This window comes from Carassius auratus, chromosome 25 (assembly GCF_003368295.1).
Source record: "Carassius auratus strain Wakin chromosome 25, ASM336829v1, whole genome shotgun sequence".
NCBI lineage: Eukaryota > Metazoa > Chordata > Actinopteri > Cypriniformes > Cyprinidae > Carassius > Carassius auratus.
This window is the reverse complement of record NC_039267.1, coordinates 914,199-928,837: the sequence shown is the minus strand read 5'-3', so window position 1 is coordinate 928,837 and position 14,639 is coordinate 914,199. Positions and strand designations below refer to the sequence as shown.

Genomic DNA, 14,639 nt, shown 5'->3' with positions numbered 1-14,639 from the left:
AGAAGAAAGGAAAGGCTGTAATTCAACATAATCCTATTGCATCCTTAAAATGCCTAGTCTAAATTAGGAAAAACCATACCATAACTTATTCTCCCACCTGATAAAATTGGTACTTTTGCCCATCCTGCCAATACTGCCACTCATGCGTGTGTAGTGAAGGGTTCTAGTGCTCTTTTAGTTATCATATTGTGTATGCATTTCAGGAGAGGCACTAAGTGCAGACAAATGGATGATGTCTTTGGAAGGGACAACTGTGATGGGGCCCCACAACAACCTTCTGAATGGAGTGCAGCGACCTTCGCTGTCTACGTGTCTAACTAACAGTATTCTAAAGAGGCCTCAAACACTAAAGGTATGTTTAAAACTGTTTGCACACTTATAAAGAAAATAGACTCTACGATATACTCTATGCATTGATGTCAAAAGACAGGTTTCCATCCAATTCCTTTGCACCTTTTAAGCGCATTCGTAGAAATTTGGCAAAGAAACCCTATAACTGGAGAGCATTTCCATCAGCTCTGTTATGTAAATTAGAAATGGACAGGAGAGTAGTCATGAAACGCTGTGGGATCAAAACTTAAGGGGCAACTTAAAACAGCCGATAGAGTTGCAACAAATGTGCATTTATGTTGCATTTATTAGCAAGTCAATCCACATAAAAAGTTTTATTCACATTAGAATATTTTGTGAATTTGAACCGTTTCCATTCAGGATTTTTTTGTTTGTTTTCAAAATGTTAAAATGTGCATTAAAAAGCTGGATGGAGACAAAGCTATTGCTATTAAGTGTCTAACATAGAGTTGGTATTGCCCTGCAAGACATTTATGTAAACACAGAGAAGTCTGACAGACAGCAGTTTAACATTACAATTTTCATTAAGTCAATTTTGGGGGTTAAAGTCATTAGATGTGATTTTACTTTTTCCTTTCTCTTTGGAGTGTTACAAGCTCTTGGTGAATGAAGAAGATCTGTATAGGGTGGCCATATGCGCCGTTCATACGGGACACGTCCCCGCCAGGATTTTAATATTGCCTAAAACATCCAGGTCGATCGAGAGCTAAAGAGAGCAGAACAGACAGCTCCTTAAGCTTTTGAAATTGCTCTCATGTGTTTGTTCGTTCGTTTAAATTGAAGCGTCACTCTTAAACGCTGTTTCTTTAAAAAGGGAAACTACTTTGTTTGGCCTTCCAAAAGAGAACACGACTAGAAATCATGTTTATATCACATTTATAATGGGTTTGACATTATAATGAAATAAACATTATAATTAAATGTTTGTCTCGTTGCTTCGGCCGGACAGGGCACAGTATGTTAAGTGGCATAACATTTCAGTCACATGATAGATAGATTGGATAGCTGGTCAATCAGAGCACACTTTGCTTTTCAGAACGATGAACTTTGTAAAAATCAACACGTTTCAGAAGGCGAGGAGAGGAGTACCTGTAGAGGAGAAACAATAATGTGTTTTTTTTAACCTTAAACCGCTTAAACATTTCATTACACCAAATACACAAAATAATGTTCTTTTTAGCAACGTCATATGACCCATTTTGCAGACACTTTTGTCCAAAGCGACATTCAATTTACAGTGCATACAGTGACATTATATATTTAAGAAAAACAATGTAAAAGCCAATGTAATTCTAAATGTTATGTTGTTAAATGTGTTGATGTTAAATAAATACATCAACGTCATTTTTTTTCTACAAGCAAGTTTACTTTTTATGTTTTTTTTTTTACACAGTATTTATCATTACCTGATATGAAAACTTGTTTTTACTCTCTCTGTTTTCAGAGCTTTTTGTGGAATCAATTCCAAGATGTCAGCAAAGCAGAGAAGAGACGGAGGATCAACGCACCTGTCTGCACCCTATTAAGAAGACTCCTGGGTTTTGAGTTGATGGGCTAGTATTGATGCCCACCCAAACCCCACAGCTTCCCCAGTTCAAGACTGGTTGGGACCTTTTGTTATTTATTACCATGTTCCCCCTGATGATAGACTGTCTGGAAGTGAGCTAGATTCTTCAGTGAAACTGTAATTTTGTTTGTATGAAAAAAAAAGATAAAATACATTTGTAATATGTGATGTTGCATAGTGTGTTAATAATAAAAATAATAAAAAGTTGCCATTGTTTTGGTTTTAATTTTGGAAGATGAAAAATTGCAGTATTTTATTATATTTAGAAATTACAATATTGTAATTGTCTCCTGTAAAATTACAGGAAATTCCTGGCAACTGAGTTGCAGTAAATATACAGTAAATTTAAATAAATTACAGCATTTTACTGTAATAATGCTACTTTAATCACAGTAGCACTGCTGTAAAAATACAGGACTCTATTGTATTAAAAAAACAATATATTACCTGTATATTACTTGCTGTAAATTCACGGCAATTAGTTGCCAGGAATTTCCTGTAAAATTACAATAAATTTTTAACAGTGTAGCTTTTAGCCTCATCATTGCAGTTTGAGGTTTAGGAATGAGTTTTTTTATGTTTATGTCAGTTTTAATAATTTTAGCATTTCAACTTTTTTGTAAAAATTTACTACTTTAATTTTAGTACTGTTTTCATTTAATTTATAGTGCTTTTTACTTTACAAATAATTGGAAAACAACTTTACAGAAAATTAAGTTTCTACAATATTTAGTCTTAGCTTACACGATTTATCTATATCATTTTACTTTAGCTTTATTTCAATTACAGAAAACAGTTTTTAGTAGTTTCAGTCTTAGTTAACAACAATGACACATAGTTGGTTGCTTTGGGAATTAGTAGTTAGGAATAAAAGTTTAACTGTGTGTGGTTATTTTACAGATTTATTTTTAAAAATAAAATGTCAAAATTATATATTTTTTTGTACGAGTTTCTGTCTTCTGCTGGATGCTAAAAAGATGATGCTTTAAACACCAAACAGTTGATGGTACCCATTCACTTCCATAGTTTTTCTTCCTGTAGCATAGAAGTCATTGGGTGCCATCAACTGTTCGCTCTCAAAAAAACATCTTCTTTAGTGTTCAGCAGAAAAAAAACAACACTTTTTTAGGCTGAGGAAGAGAATACGATCGCAGGATTTGATTGTTTGATTCCTCTCACACAGACAATACAGTTATATGAGTGTAAATCTAAACTGTGTTTGAATATGAAGCAGTTTGTGTGTGAAGACATTTGTGAATAAACCAATAAGCTGTCACTCGATTTCAGAGCCGCTAACTAGAATAAGATCACAGCTACTTTTATTTTCAGTATAAATATGGAGTTGAAAACACAAGGCTTGATGAAATTATGCTGTGATAAATATAGAGCATATTTATGATCATCGAGGCTCCTGCAGACATATGTTTTAGGAAGATTGTCCAGGGTTTATTTTTTACTCTTTTCTTTTACCTGTCACCGTTTGCCTCAGACACAAACATGAGAGATTTTAATTTAATGAAGGTCATGGTGTTCTTCTTTACCACAGAGAATTATGCTCTTCCTCTTGTTTTCCAGCTCAAATATCTGAACATCCTTAAATCAAGAAGCATTTACTGAAATATAAATGAGTTCAAACCTCTCAAATCTGAATATATACACCAATGAATCTAATTTTATATCGAGTATGAAGAGATCTGTAATATACTTGACTGTATTTAATGAGAAAATAAATTACTTAATGAAACATCCATTATTTCTTTGCTGGGTTAAAAAAAATTTTTTATGAATGATTATGTCATCTTTTATTATAAACATGAGTGCAGTATTAGCATTTGTATCAACATTATTAGAAATGTCTGAATGAATCAGAATCAAACGATTAAGTGATTAATGCAGAGGTTTTCTTCCTTAGTATTTCTGTCTTGTTTTCTGGTATAAATTAATGCTTTCATAAGATTAATTGCTTTAGAATATGAGCTGGGTCATTCTGTCGATTCATTCAGGGCTGCTCTGGGTTTAGTACAAACACAACACTAGTCTAGGGAGGTATAGTCTTGTCTCTGAGAACAGCTTTCCTCAGCTTTCCTCAAGGTTGTCCTTGTCTTGTTTGCAAATGACTAAAAGGGAAGAAAAAAGAATACATAGAATAAGTTCACAGTTTTATGAAAAGCAATGAAATCCTTATAATCAAGTGATGATGAACTTAATCGGTAACACTTTTGAATAACGGTCCATTAGTTAATATTAATAAACTACTTTAGTTAAAATGATCTAAGCAAGAACAATCCCTCAGCATTTATTAATCTTAGTTGATGTTCAATTCAACATTTACTAATGCATTATTTAAATCAAAAGTTGTGCTAACAATGAAAACCTGTATTTTAATTAACTAACTTGAACAAAGATTAATAAAAACAGTAATAAATGTATTGTTCATTGTTTGTTCATGTTCGTTAATGAATCAACTAACATTAACTAAAGTGTACTTCATCTTTGTAAATAAGTAACGTTAGTGAAATTAAAGAGAGAAGATTTAGCTCTATCAGTAATCTACTGCGGGCTCACTCTGTATATTGTGCTCATAACACCATTTAGTTTATTGTATAAACGGCAATATAAGTTAAAAACGTAATAAGAATTCATTTAAACTTTGAATTCTTATGAAGTCTCAGCTTTCACTGCTAACTACGTTAGCGATATCGCTAGCTATTTATTAATAGTCTGACACTGGCTGTCAACATAATGTTAAAAATGACCAGAAAACATCTGAAGAACAGCTGAGTCTTACATGTGAAAGATAACACCCAGAGATCTGTTTTTATTATCGTGTGACGGTTTGTAGATGTCCAATCTGTCGATGAGTCTGGTATGTTTTCTTCTTTCCTGATGTGAGAGTTATGAGGGTTGCCCGCTCCAATATGGCGGCGACGTTGGTGTGCGGTCGAGCGGCCAATGAGGCGTCTAGGTATTTATATGTCTATGATGTTAACTATAAAACAACACAAAGAACTTCAAAAATAAAGGTAAAACACCTGAAAAATAAATTACATTAAATTAACACAGTACACACTGTGCCATATTCTTATGACTCTTTAATACAGTATACATGATTAGACTAGTTTAAGCACTACTGCTGATGATATTATAGATCAGTGTTACTAAGCAATTTATCACTCTAGTCACAGGTACAATGTTACATCTTGTGGCTATACTTCATAAATAATGTGTACTTTACTCTTTATTCCAGCGTTAAGCCTTGAACTTTTTTTTTTACGTCAACAAAACGAAGAAAGGCTTCAAAGGTTTAGGGTAGCGAGTTTTAAATTTTATTTATAATATGATACAAGAATAATGTGCAAGAATTGGAAATGGATGGGAACGTGGACCTGTACAATATTAACAAAATGTATCTGTAATGTAATCCAATGGCAAACACACAAAGCACAACACTCAGTTGTTCAGTTTGGCCATGATTGTGTCAAAGGATACATCTTATCAAGATATATATATATGTTTTTACACAACATTTCAGCTTGTATACATTTATTGGTTTGTAAGGTTTTATATATATTTATATATATATATATATATATGAATATAAAGTGCAAAAACAAGAACACTTAACAGTGAAGGCATGGCCCTGAAGTGCTGTATGTGACAACATGCGTGTCCTTGTACTAGTGTGCTTGTGTGTGGGACTCTATCTATGTACAATATGGCAATATGGATAGACTATCATATACACACACACATGTACGCAGACACACACTGAATATGGCCTAGGCTGGACTGACGTCATATGAAATTCAACCCCTCCAGCACATCGATGAATAAGAGTTCAAGGAATATCAGTTGAACATCATTCGTCTATTTGCAATACATTTGAGTCTGTGCAATAAGTTGAGTTATACAAATACAATTAATGTATAGATGAACAGATGAAAAAACGAGCTAACTTCTAAATTTCCCCTTTACATTTAAAAATAGACATTATTTGTATAATATCACTCCTTCGGCCTTAGTAAAATAGCACCACAGGGTTGCACCTTTCAAGCCTAGAAATACAAAATTACCTGATAGAAGAACTGAGCGTTGTCTTGCTTTGGAAGAGTAAGGCATTTTCGTTGTTTTTGAAAGGATAAGTAAAATACATAAGCACTGTTAGTTGACTAGATTACATTTTATATTGCATATAATTATATGATTCACCTTTCGTTCATATATTTTTAAAATGTAATTTCTCTTTCACAATTCTTCTCGTGAAAATGTTTCGTTGTAATGATGAATAGTTTTTCTTCTAAAGCAAGTGCATGTAGCATCACAGTTGCAGTTTGTCATTCTTTCGAGAGAATGTGTGTCGGTGTCCGTCGTCTGTTGTCCAGTTCATGTTTTTCTTTGACAATCCTTAGCCTAGTTTTGCTGAGAGCCCTAGCGAAATGGAAAGGAATTATTTTTAATAATCATTTTCAAACTTAAATAAAATTCTAAATTGTGAGATAAAAAAGTTACAATTAATTATATGGGGAAAAAAGAACTAAACTCAGAATTCCAAGAAAAAAAAAGAAAAAATTGTGAAATTTATAGTCAAAATTCTAAGAAAAACGTCAAAATTGTGAGATCTAAACTCAATGTTCAAAGAAAAGAAACGTAAAAATTGCATGATCTAAACTCAACAGTCAGAGAGAAAAAATCAAAATTGCGCAATCTAAACTCAACATTCAGAGAAAAAACTTCAATTGCGAGATCTAAAATCAACATTCAGAAAAACAAAACGTCAAAATAGCAAGATCTAAACTCAACATTCAGTAAAACAAAACATCAAAATTGCATGATCTATGCTCAACAGTCAGGGAAAAAACTTCAAAATAGCGAGATCTAAACTCAACATTCAGTAAAACAAAATATCAAAAATGGGCGATCTAAACTCAACGTTCAGGGAAAAAACTTCAAAATAGCGAGATCTAAACTCAACATTCAGAAAAACAAAATGTCAAAATTGCGCGATCTTAACTCAACGTTCTGAGGAAAAACATCAATTGGGTGATCTAAACTCAACATTCAGAAAAACAAAACATCAAAATAGCGAGAGCTAAACTCAACATTCAGTAAAACAAAACATCAAAATTGCATGATCTATGCTCAACAGTCAGGGAAAAAACTTCAAAATAGCGAGATCTAAACTCAACATTCAGAAAAACAAAATGTCAAAATTGCGCGATCTAAACTCAACATTCTGAGGAAAAACATCAATTGCGTGATCTAAACTCAACATTAAGAGAAAAAACTTCAATTGCACGATCTAAACTCAACATTCAGAAAAACGTCAAAATAGCGAGAGCTAAACTCAACATTCAGTAAAACAAAACATCAAAATTGCATGAGCTATGCTCAACAGTCAGGGAAAAAACTTCAAAATAGCGAGATCTAAACTCAACATTCAGAAAAACAAAATGTCAAAATTGCGCGATCTAAACTCAACGTTCTGAGGAAAAACATCAATTGGGTGATCTAAACTCAAAATTCAGAGGAAAAACTTCAATTGCGAGATCTAAACTCAACATTCAGAAAAACAAAACGTCAAGATAGCGAGAGCTAAACTCAACATTCAGAAAAACAAAATGTCAAAATTGCGCGATCTAAACTCAACATTCTGAGGAAAAACATCAATTGCGTGATCTAAACTCAACATTCAGAGGAAAAACATCAATTGCGTGATCTAAACTCAACATTCAGAGGAAAAACATCAATTGCGAGATCTAAACTCAACATTCAGAGGAAAAACATCAATTGCGAGATCTAAACTCAACATTCAGAAAAACAAAACGTCAAGCTAGCGAGAGCTAAACTCAACATTCAGTAAAACAAAACGTCAAAATTGCACGATCTAAACTCAACATTCTGAGGAAAAACATCAATTGCGAGATCTAAACTCAACATTCAGAAAAAAAAAGTCAAAATTGCGCCATCTAAACTCAACATTCTGAGGAAAAACATCAATTGCGAGATCTAAACTCAACATTCAGAAAAACAAAATGTCAAAAATAGATTCACAAAATAACAATAATCATGTTAATAAAAAAATGCTAACCGAGTTTGTTCTCTTGCGTTTCCAGCAGTCAGGATTGAGACGTTTCTGCTCCTCGGCCAGAGCTTTGGCCTCCATGGTGTACATCCTCCTTTCCTCATTCTTCATCTTCTTCCATTTATCGCCCAGAATCACGCTGATGGCTCTGAGTAAATTAGACATTGAAACCTCTCTTAAGACCGAAACAACCAGACAAATTTCAGTTCCGATGTTTAAAGTACATATTACCCTACTGTGAGGCAGCTGAAATGGTTTCTAAAGGTAAACACCATGTTCATGTTACAGTAGATTTGTTTTGGCCAAATGTTTTTTCCTGGCCCATTTAAAAAAATAGGACTATTTCCCCCCCACTCTGTTTTAGTTAGAATGCTGCCTATGTATGAAATTGACAAAGAGTAATTTTGGTTGATTTTATGTACTTTTGTCAATTATCATTTTTACATATTTCAATTCTAATACTTGAACTTAGACTTTTATTTAAATAAGCTACTTGGGCAACATTTCTAATATTTTTCCATGTAATATTTTATTGTACTCGATTTTAGCTTTATTTCAATTAACAAAAAAAAAATGGTTTTGTAACGTAGCTAATGCAAACATTCATCTGTCTGCTCGCAGGACATCCACACACCTGTTGTCTTTGCCGGGGTACATCTGTGTATATTCCACCCTGTACTTCTTGGCAAAAAGCATGAAGGCGTTCATTGGCCGCTTGCACTTTGTGGGTGTGGCTCCAGAGCTTCCTGAGGCATGGCTGCGCTGTGATTTGCTGCTGGGGGAGTGATGGGAGGAGCTGAGGGCCTCCAGTTTGTCGCAGTCTGGACTCACTGCGCCCCCGCTGGACTGGGATGCCCGACGCTGGCGTGCCATACTGCTCAGAACATACACGGCGGAAGAGTCGAGAGGGGTGAAGTCATAACTGTGTGGAGTGAGAAAACAGTCAGCATCTTAAACACAGTAAGTTGAAGCCAATTCAGTCTGATGATCTCTGATGATATTGCTCTATATTTTTATTATTATTATTAATTTAGACAAATAATATGTCCTATAATAGTATACTAAAGGATCATCTATAAAAACTAAACCAAAACTAAAATTAAATAAGAGATTCTAAGTCGCTAACAAATAGCAAATTAGACAATGACAAAAACACAAAAAATTAATTTTGCTTAAAAAAACAATTAACCATGCACTTTCTCATTACCATTATCTCAACATTAATAATAAAAAAGATAAATTATGTGAAGTATTTTTCACATTATAATCTTGTTTGTTCTGTTGTGTTTAATTAGTTCTGATTTCCTTTTTTTTTTCTTTTTTTTTTTAGAAATTTTAATATTTTATGTAATAAGAATTAGAGAAAATAATAATAATAACAAAAAATAAATCAGATAAATTCCATTAATTTGAACATGAAAATACTGCTATAATCGAGAGGGGAGAAAATCCTTAACTATTTGAAAAATACAGGCTTTGATTTATTTTTTTATTTATTTTTATTGTTAAATGTGACCTAGGCATGTTTTTAAAAGATTCACCAAATACTTATTTGTTTTCACCTCCCAGTGTTAATTTTACTATTATTTACATTTTAGTGTGATATTAATTTTCTGAATGTATTTTTTGTTATAAATTAGCTTCCATTTTAATTTGAGTAATTTTATGTACTATTGTGAACTTTATTAGTTATTTTGTAACTTTTTATATATATTTCTATTTAGCTTTAATTTGTCTTTCAATTTTAGTTTTAGCAATTTAAGTACTTCAACTTATTATTTAATATATTTTATATATATTTCAGCTAATTAAAAAGAAAGTGGTTTGTGTTTTTATAATTTTATTGTATTCTATTTCAGCATAACTAAAACTTTTATTAATAGTGTTATTTATGGTTAACAATACCAACACTGGTACCTCTTAAAAGTGTCAAAAACGACTGAGTCGTCACAGTTGATGGCGTCACGGTGTCCTGGTGGCAGACACAAATCTCCAACCTCCATGTCATAGCAGGGAATGCCATGCTGTACAACAGTAAGGCTTGGATAGAAAGAAGACCACCCTAACATGTGCACAGATTAGATTACAATTCCCAAATCACATTTATATTTTAATGATACTGCATAAAAACAGACTCCTGCATTTACCTTTATTTTTCACAAAAAACGGATGGCCCAAACTGCACTCAGCAGTCAGAAGCCCTGCTTCAGAGGAACCAGGGTCAAAGGTTAATTTCAGGACAGACTGGCCGAAAGACACACTCTCCTCAAAGACCACCAGCTTTAGCCCATCAGAGCCGTAACTCTGCGAGACAAACAAACTAAAATTACTTTGGCAATAAGATTTTTCAATGCATTTTTAAAAGTTACAACTTGATGAATTCATTCATGGAACAGTTTGATCAAAAATGTACATTTGCTGAAAATTTACTTATCCTCAGGACATCCAAGTTGTAGATGAGTTTGTTTCTTCATCAGATTTGGAGAAACTCAGCATCACATCACTTGCTTACTAATTGATCCTCTGCAGTGAATGGGTGCCCTCAGAATAAGAATCCAAAAAATCATCTCATCTAAATCAGGTGGATTATTTTTGGATTATTGTGATGTTTTTATCAGATGTTTGGACTCGCATTCTGACGGCACCCATTCACTGCAGAGGATCCACTTGTGAGCAACTGATATAATGCTTCATTTCTCCAAATCTGATGAAGAAACAAATGTATCTACATCTTGGATGACCTGAGGATGAGTACGTTTTCAGTAAATTACAATTTAAGTGAACTATTCCTTTAAAAGGTGAAAGAATAACATCTGGTGTGTACATCATTACCTTCAGTGGGTTGGACTGTGTTCCTCCCTCATCATCTGAATCTTCATCCGACTCCATCACGTCCTCTGCATCCTGCCACTCCACATTCAGACCTTTGTGGAAGCGTAGACGTGTTCCTGGAGAAAAAAAAGACAGAGACAAGTGTTTGAAAAGAGATCTCCAAATAAAGCTTCAGTACAGTTATGTAAGAAACAAACATGTTCCAGGCCAAGGGTGTGAGCTTTTACTCCTGCTGCTCTGCATTTGTAACAGCAGAAGGTGCTGTTCACCACATTTCCTAAACTTACTGATCAACAAAACAGCCATCACAATTATCAGATGTTATTTTGTTCCCAGGTTCTTGGGAACAATTTATTTGTGTGTGTCTTTACCTTTCAGGAAGCAATGCCAGGCAGTGGAGGGCCAGGAATGGGACCATCCCAGGTCATCATCATCGGACAGAGATGACATGCAGAAAATGCCTGACTCCGACTCACTGCTGGCCTGGAAAATGCACATAAAACAGCCTCAAAATTATGGACTATATGCTATTTATTATATATGCTAAATGTTTTCTAAATTATAAAAGCACTATTTTTACATAAAAACTAATAAAAATTTAAAAGCACACAAAATTTCTAAACATATAAATTCAAAAATGAAAACTGAAAATATAAAAATAATAGCTATTTAAAAATATCAATGAAAATTATAGTATATAAATAATTCTAAAATAAATCCTAAATATAAATAAATACTAAAATAGTATATAAATAATTATATTTATATTTTAAATTTACACTGATGAACCATAAATGACAACATATCTGACACACACACACACACACACATATATTAATATATTTATATCTCATCATTTACTCAAGCCTGAATGACTTACTTTCTTTTGTGGAACATAAAAGAAGGATTTTGAAGAAAAAAGAAAAATGTTTGATGTTTCACAAGTTATCTTCTTTTATGTTCCATTCATGTTAGGCTGTTGTAGCCTGTTGAATCAAATAAAATATTTGTTTCTAAAGCTACTATTTGTAAATGTCTACTAAATACTTTATTTAACCAAAAAATAGCTTTAAATAATCTTTTGTGGGTATTATCAAAGCCACATGTAACCAAACGTAATTTGCAAATAATTTGATAAATCGACACATCATGTAATTAAATTAGATTTATATGTGTGTGTGTGTGTTTCCTGGGTGACAAACTTTCTCAGTTCACTCACCATTGGCAAGTGTGGCAATAAGTTTATTCTGGATCTTGATAACAGCAGCACATAACATTCTCAAAAACCCCTGAGCCATTCAAAAAATCCCATTATAAGTGTTTGCATTTGTAAAGGCCTTATGCGGTACCCTGGTGCGGCGGCGTTCTCTCATGAGGCTGCGGGCGGGACTGGGGGCGCTGCTGGAAGACAGAGGGGGTCTAGCGTAGGAATGTAAACTGCTACTGTTGGAGAAGATGTGGACAGGAGAAGACCTGCAATGAAAATGCATCATCAGTACAGTCCAAGCTGTGCCATTTACATTCATGTGCAGCTGTATAAATGCCAGGATTTCCTGACCGGTTGTGTGGGGCGTTCTGGAGCAGGGGGCTTTGAGGGCTGGTGGCAATGTTGGCCAGCTCGGTGAGCCAGTTTGTGTGTGAAACATTGGCCTCAGGCCTGGAGCTCCGCCCCTCGATGGGCCCCTCCTCATGATGCGACACACCCGGGGTCACCTGGAACACACCCGGGGTCGACTGGTCATCTTGCACCTCCTGCAGCTCAGGCAGGTCATCTGCAGACACAGAAACTGTCATTGCAAACAGTATTTGGAATCGTAAATGTGTTTTTTACCCTTTCAGAAGAAAGCATGAGTGGCAAATTTAATTACCGTACTCCATGTGACTCATGTTAGAAGGGCAGCCAGGTGAGGAGGGCAGGCGTTCATTGCATTTAAGCAAATCGAAGCCCTCGTCCATACCTGAGCTCTGTGTCTGGACTTCCTGGACACTCTGAGGGACAGACTGAGTTTTCACTTCCCACACCATATTATAATATATCAGCTGGGCAGGCTGTGAAAGCAAGAGATGTGTTGCAGTGAAAGCAAAACGGGTAGGTAATTTCCAAACCAGCTTACTCGCACAGGTTTTACTTTGTAGGCATTTGTATTGAATGAATGAATGAATGCGGGACAACAGAAGTAAACACTGGAACAACAACTGTTGTGTTGGGTAGCCTATTGTGCAATGTTCTTGGCCACTGTTCGATCGCGTTAACATTCGTTTCACAATTAAACGAGTCGTCAAGGATTGAATCCTTAACAAAGCAAATCTCGTCGTGTTAAATAACGCGTTTTGTTTGTGGCCCGTTTCTGTGAAGCGTGGTCACGTGACCCGCATTGCACGCAAGGCTTGTTTATAAACTTTCTGGGACTTGGCGCATGCGCAGCGCAGCTCATTCATTCATAACTGCGTAACAACGGGGGATCAATAACAGCGATAGATTGCGCTAGAATATTCTCCCTAACTTTAGAGAAACGCAGATGGAAGTCCCCTCGTTCGATCCCACCGAGGATACATCCGTGTTTATGATCGGAAAGCTTTATTTGTATCCATTTTTGCTCGCTCGACGGTTTCGATTTTTCCACACGGGAAGACAATCAGATTTTTCTGCACTCGCGAACAGACAAAAACAAAAAAGACGAAATCGCATAGATGTTTTGGTTTAAAACTGCTGTTCTAACACTAATATTGTCGTTGTTAAAGCTGAACACGAGAACAATAACTACAATACGACTGTCGCAACAATACGAATATCTTTGTTTGCAACAAAAAAATAAAAATCGGTAAAAACTCATTAACAACTGCGGTATTTAACCAAACCACATCGTATACAGACCCCACAGCTATTAGACGTTTGATCAATGTAGAATAATGTTTACAAATGAACACAAATGTCAACAGTGGGAGCTGTAAACAAAAGAATGTCAACAAGTTGAGACATGGTACATCATGTCCTTCCTTTTACCTCACTGTAATGAATGGACACCATGTTTTCTTCTGGGTTTTGAGGAAAAACACGACTGTCTGTGTTTAATTATTGTCGCTACGGTGATGTAGAGAATCACAAAACCACAAACAAAACAACAAACGTCACAGAGAAAAAAACCCTTCGAGTAAAAAGTTGTCATTTGCGATCGAAACAATGAATGACAGTCTTTTGGCTCGCCGCAGCCTCAACCGTCACCGTCTTAGACAGCCACGCAAAATAAAGTTCATTGACATTACTGTTTCGTTTCGTGGTAATATTTCAACAACTTTTTTCACTTACCAAACCTGTCGCCATTACCGAGTATCTATGGCATTCTCCGCGAAGGCAGGACTGATTACTTTTAGACCTGGCTTCCCATTGGTGGAGACGCACGTCAGTTTAGTGAGCTCGAAGCGCGATTGGCTAATCGCTTGCACCCTGGGTTAGACATGGATGGTTTGTTATTGTGTTTGTGATTGGCCAGTACTGTATGTCCGTTACATCAGCCGTGAATCTCATTGGTTGAGACGGATTTTTTTTTTTTTTTTTGTCGAAAGACCCTCCCGCTTTGTTAAACGGAGGGTTTAAGGTATGTATTGTATTAAGGCGTTATAAACAAACATAAAACAACATTGGTCCTTGCATGATTTGGGTAATATTATAATATAACTGCTCATTAAACGTGATATAGCTGATGGTTAACCGCAAGTACAGGTTATGCACCCAAAAAATTCTATATATATATAATATATCACATCTGAGCAAGTTTCACTTTTGAAGGCATTTCTATTTTTAATGTT

The 14,639-nt window shown here is 34.9% G+C and overlaps 1 protein-coding gene across 1 annotated transcript; it reads right to left on the bottom strand.

Moving 5' to 3' along the window:
- Positions 1-5,202: 5,202 nt before the first annotated feature.
- LOC113042922 (HMG box-containing protein 1-like) lies at positions 5,203-14,169 on the bottom strand. The gene is made up of 11 exons (XM_026201938.1): positions 14,140-14,169; positions 12,701-12,881; positions 12,391-12,604; positions 12,182-12,305; positions 11,204-11,315; positions 10,833-10,948; positions 10,148-10,304; positions 9,918-10,062; positions 8,635-8,922; positions 8,007-8,148; positions 5,203-6,346 (listed from the first exon to the last, which is right to left on the bottom strand). The coding sequence occupies exons 1-11, from the start codon at positions 14,152-14,154 to the stop codon at positions 6,329-6,331; spliced, it is 1,512 nt and encodes a 503-aa protein (XP_026057723.1). The 5' UTR covers positions 14,155-14,169; the 3' UTR covers positions 5,203-6,328.
- Between the last annotated feature and the right edge of the window lie 470 nt (positions 14,170-14,639).

Excerpts from the sequence above, each read along its gene's own strand:
- LOC113042922 (XM_026201938.1), bottom strand. Across the intron at positions 10,063-10,147 it reads GTTTTTTGTGAAAAATAAAG|GGTGGTCTTCTTTCTATCCA; the intron begins GTAAATGCAGGA and ends TGCACATGTTAG. Across the intron at positions 8,923-9,917 it reads GTTTTTGACACTTTTAAGAG|TTATGACTTCACCCCTCTCG; the intron begins GTACCAGTGTTG and ends CACTCCACACAG.